Source organism: Aplysia californica, unplaced genomic scaffold (assembly GCF_000002075.1).
Source record: "Aplysia californica isolate F4 #8 unplaced genomic scaffold, AplCal3.0 scaffold00119, whole genome shotgun sequence".
In the NCBI taxonomy this organism is placed as follows: Eukaryota; Metazoa; Mollusca; class Gastropoda; order Aplysiida; family Aplysiidae; genus Aplysia; species Aplysia californica.
The window spans coordinates 1,153,193-1,157,860 of NW_004797389.1; the positions used below are offsets into that span (position 1 = coordinate 1,153,193).

At 37.1% G+C, this 4,668-nt stretch overlaps 1 protein-coding gene across 2 annotated transcripts in view; it reads left to right on the plus strand.

Annotated features, from left to right (window-relative positions):
• The first annotated feature begins 243 nt into the window (after window positions 1–243).
• The window catches only part of LOC101854942, a 46,136-nt gene continuing 41,711 nt past the window's right edge, over window positions 244–4,668 (plus strand). For both annotated transcript variants that reach the window (XM_013081183.2, XM_005096022.3), the window contains exons 1-3: window positions 244–658; window positions 1,864–1,977; window positions 3,166–3,252. In XM_013081183.2, coding sequence (XP_012936637.1) covers window positions 635–658; window positions 1,864–1,977; window positions 3,166–3,252 — 225 coding nt within the window. In that variant the 5' untranslated portion in view covers window positions 244–634. The remainder of the gene's footprint in view (window positions 659–1,863; window positions 1,978–3,165; window positions 3,253–4,668) is intronic.

Sequence of the window (4,668 nt, forward strand, 5' to 3'; positions counted from 1 at the left end):
AAGAGGGATACAACATCCCAGCAGAAAGACGGAGACACTCGAGAAAAATTTTTCCACACTCAGGGTTCAAACTCGAGTCTCCTGCGTGTGACAGCGAAGCACCTAACTGCTACATCACAGACACAGGTACCTTTTCAGTGACTAAAAACTACCGCTTGGTCAAATTAAACTCAGGCTTGGTTGATGTGTCTGTTGACCATGTGATGTTGATAAGGGGAGAGAGAGACATGCATTCGCTTGTTCAGAAATAAGCCCCTGTATCATTAATGAGAACTTTTGGCCCATTGTTTTCTCAGAGGCTGTAAAAAGAGGTCATAAATGGTATTTCCATATTGTTTCTCATATATAGTATAACATGATAGGTCGAACACAGAAAGCTCGAAATCACGCATCTGTCGAACTGTGCCTGCGGTCCTGGTTTTTTCTTTCATATTTATCTTTGTAAGATATTCCTCGAACTACGGATCCCTTGAACTACCGAAGACAGTCCTGACGAATTCGAGCTATCTATGTTATGCTCTATTCTGAGAATGTTATCATAAAAGTTTGCTAATTTATATTAATCTTTTCCCCCCAGTTTCCGCAGAATGATTTGAAAGAACGGATCTGATCAAATTACAAGGAACGTATCACAATGGGATCTCAAGATATTTCATGCGTAAATATTACAATTTAATCCTCTACTTTTTGTACACTGAATGTTGTTATCTGCTATCTTTTTTCTAAAAGTGGACATAAGAGAGTTTATATTTTGTCTTGAAGTCACATTCATCATGTACGGTTTCAATTTGCAAGCAAATGTGTTTTTCTTGCCAAATAATTTAATAATAATAATATAATATGTGTCATTTATATAACAATTTTCTGTAATTTAATTCTATTTGCAATGCTCAATGCACGTCAAAAGGCATTACTAGTAGCCCACAATAGCATAAAAATACATGCAACATTCATGCACAAGGGCACATAAAATGGTACATAGATATGATTAAAGAATATGAAGGGGGGGGGGGGGGGTACATGTACACAGGGATATAGGCAGTGACAGATGTAATATGTATTATATTATATTTAAAAAAAATTATATATGCGATAAATAGTTTAAGAAAATTGAACAGAATAAAAATGTACTAAAGAACCTAAAAAGAAAAAAAAAATTACCACTGATAATAATAGTATAATATATGAAATTTATAGTGCTCTATCCCGTACAATAATAATAGCAATTACAACATTACATTTTCCTTTTGAGAAGATGACAAACAACATCTCTCAATGTTGAATGTCATCTTGCTGGAATCTTAGGTGTCAGCTGAAGTAAATGGTTTGAGTTTTAAAAATCTCTTTTTGTCTTAAAGTTGTAATAGACTTTGAATAATGAAGATGACGGAAGTAATTTTTTATACCTGTCTGTGAGAGAGTTTTCACTTTATGCCAGAAATGGGGTTTTAAAAATAAGGTTTAGTTTTAGTAAAAGTTTTATGGCAATAAAAATAAGTTGTATAAGCCTATAAGTCTTATAGGCCTAAGTGCCAAAGATTAGAGGTGGTTATCATCATCATCATCATCCAGTGCCAGATCTGCGACAGACATCGGCTATCATGGTTCTCCATTCATTCCTTTGCTCGGATGCTCTCAAAATAAGAGAGTAATATTCAAAGAAAAGATGGAGGAGAAATCAGGACAATAGATGAATAACAGGAACAAATCACATCAGAGCACCCCCCAACCACACGCCCAAACTTTCGTTTTTTTTAAAGTAGACCTAGTTTTCACATGATTTGGAACAAATTGTTTCTTTTATGATGCATTGTTCAGCAACTTCTTTTTTTAACTAAAAAGGATAACTCCCTTTTGTTTCAGGAACGTGTTAATATATCTCAACTGGAAGAGCAGCTTGAGAATGAAGCCATACGACTGCAAGAAACCAGCCCTGATTCTGTGGTAGATGTTCTGCGCAGTGGAGCTTCAACTCTGATAAGTGCCAAATTGTGATATAATCCAAATGGGAAAATAATATCTGACTCGTACCAACAGTTCAGTCCTCAAGTTAGATCAGGCGGAACAGTAGGAATTGACAGACAATCATTTTGTTGAAAAATGTTCTTTCTTTCTTAGTGAGCGGACTCCACTGTATATGAGATAAAAAAATATTTTTAAACTGCAGAATGCTCAGCAAGTGCTTACATTCCAAGATATTGATCGCACATTTATAGAGATCATTTAAAGGGAGAAAAGCATTTAAGGAACATGTGCATCTGAAAAACATGAGTTAACACATTTTGTGGAAAGAGAAATGGGGAAATTTGTAACTCACAGGCATGAAGAAGAGACAATGTGAGACAGCAGCTTTCTTTTTACGCTCATGTAAATGGGGGAACCACACCAGATTGTCAATTTACACTATACAAGGCGCTGACATTGCATGTGAGTTCACTAGTGTACAAAGCTCTCAAGGACAGTGGAAACTGTCTAAAACGGCCACCCACAGTTGAGGGGAAAAGTGGCCATATTTGCCAGGTGGCCATTTGACACAGTATCATCATAGTGTGAAAAATATACAAGGGAGGAAAAGGGTAGTAGTCGTCTATATAAGTAATTTTCATACTCAAGTGGCCATTAGGTTCAACCATTTCTGATTTTATTTTGGTTTCTGTTTGTACTGAGTCAGTTGAAGGGACAGAACCCCATATTCAAGTGAGCGCCATGTGACAGTTACTTACCTCAAACATTCGCTAACGATTTATATTTTGGTTTAATCCTTTAAATAGAATCTCAGTAAGTGCATGCAGCCATCTTAACAAGACACTCTTCATTTATTATTAGCAAAAAGGCTGAGACACTTTATGAAAATTCTCCCAACTCGGGAATTGTACTCAGTTCTCCTGCGTGCGACAGCAAAGCTCCTAACCGCTACACCCCAGATGCCGGTGCTGTATGGGTGGGATATTTGAAAACTGCAAAGCAGTGCTGTTAGAGATGTTAAATTCGACCAGTAAGAATTTGTTAATTTGTCCAGTAAGAATTGTTAGTTCTTAGCTTAATTTCACCAATGTTATAACACTTTACTTTGCAGGTTATTTTGTCTATAAGCATTAAATTGCTTTGTTCAGTTTCAGTGATTTAAATATAAACTTATCTTTCGTTCTTTATGATTGTGTTCACGTTTCAGAATGTCTCAAGCTCGTCCAGTTCTCCAAACACCAGCACAATTTGTTCCGACTCATCGACAAGATCACTGACGTCCTTATGGTAATGTAACAGTGGGCTTTCAATTTCTGAATTTGTTATAGTAGCCTTTTGGGCATAACAATATGTAATTCCTTATGGTCTTGTCAATGTTGGAATATACAGTCAAAATTTTTTTAAATGGCCACAAAAGTGTCAGTCTTAGACAAGTTGACGTCTTACGCAGTGTCATTATAATGTTGAAAGAAAGAAAGGAAGGAAATGGTGGGAAGTTGTTGTTTGTAAAGGTGATTGTCTTATGCAGCTGGCGGTTAGAGCAGGTTCGTCTGTCGTTGTTTTGGTATGCTAATGACAAGTTCAACATGCTATGGAAGAGACCTTTCTCCTCACAGGATTTACACCAAATTTTGTACGCACGGTGAAGACATGAAGCTTCTTTATGATAACTTTCAGAAATTTCATCCTTTTCTCTCTGTTATACCCTGATATCGGCACCTTCGTGAATTAATTGTATTGCAAGTGCTGTAAATGTAAAACTCTAATTAAAACCAAAAAAAACAAAAAACCCTGATAAGGAAAACTCCAGTTTCTTTTTCATGATGCAAGTTATGATGCTATTACCTCTCACCTTGGGTGGAACAGATCAGATGTACAATGGTGTCCACAGGAACCAAACACAGTTTATTCCAAAACAAGGGTAAACTGACTCAAAATAAATTTCCAATTTTTCTTTCTGTCTATTTTAGCAGACCTGCCACTCATCCCGATACTCATCCCGATTTAATCGGGATATCCCGATTTTTTGCCCCAAATCTCAAGCATCCCGATTTTCCCGATTTCGATCGCCAGTATCCTGATTTTTTTCGTTGCATCTGTTGCATCCGATTCTTATTAAAAAAATATAAAAAGTTTTGCAGTCTCTTTTGCTTGGAAGCACCGATTGGATTTTTTATCGGCAGGAACTTGGAACGCTATTTTCTAAAGCATCTATACTGAATCTAGTAGACTCACCCACGGTATTTCAACTAAAATCGACGTAGTATCAATTTTGAATTCTGACTTGGATACGCTCAAGATCTACTTTCGCTTTTAAAACTCAGAATTCTCCGATGGTGTCTTGATTACTGTAACAATTATGACATGAGCCTAAAAATAAGCTATTCGTTGTTCAGCCGTTGCTTTAAAAGTAATAAAAGCAAGCTTTGTCTGGGTGCTGGTTATTCGGGCCCATCATCAAAACATGTCAGTGAAACTTTCAAACGCTCATTCGCATCACGTGACCTGACCTCGTACGTGTGAGTAGTGTGTGTGTCGGGGACCGTTGGCTGTCGAGGTCAACAAAGTTCATTCACACCGGTCGCATTGGTCGAGGTGTTTTGGGGACTTAACCGGGGGGGGGGGGGTATTTTTTTTTTCACTTGGGCTTAAAGTGTGTGCCGTGATACAGGTGCTAATTGAGGGGAAAGGAATAACAAAAAA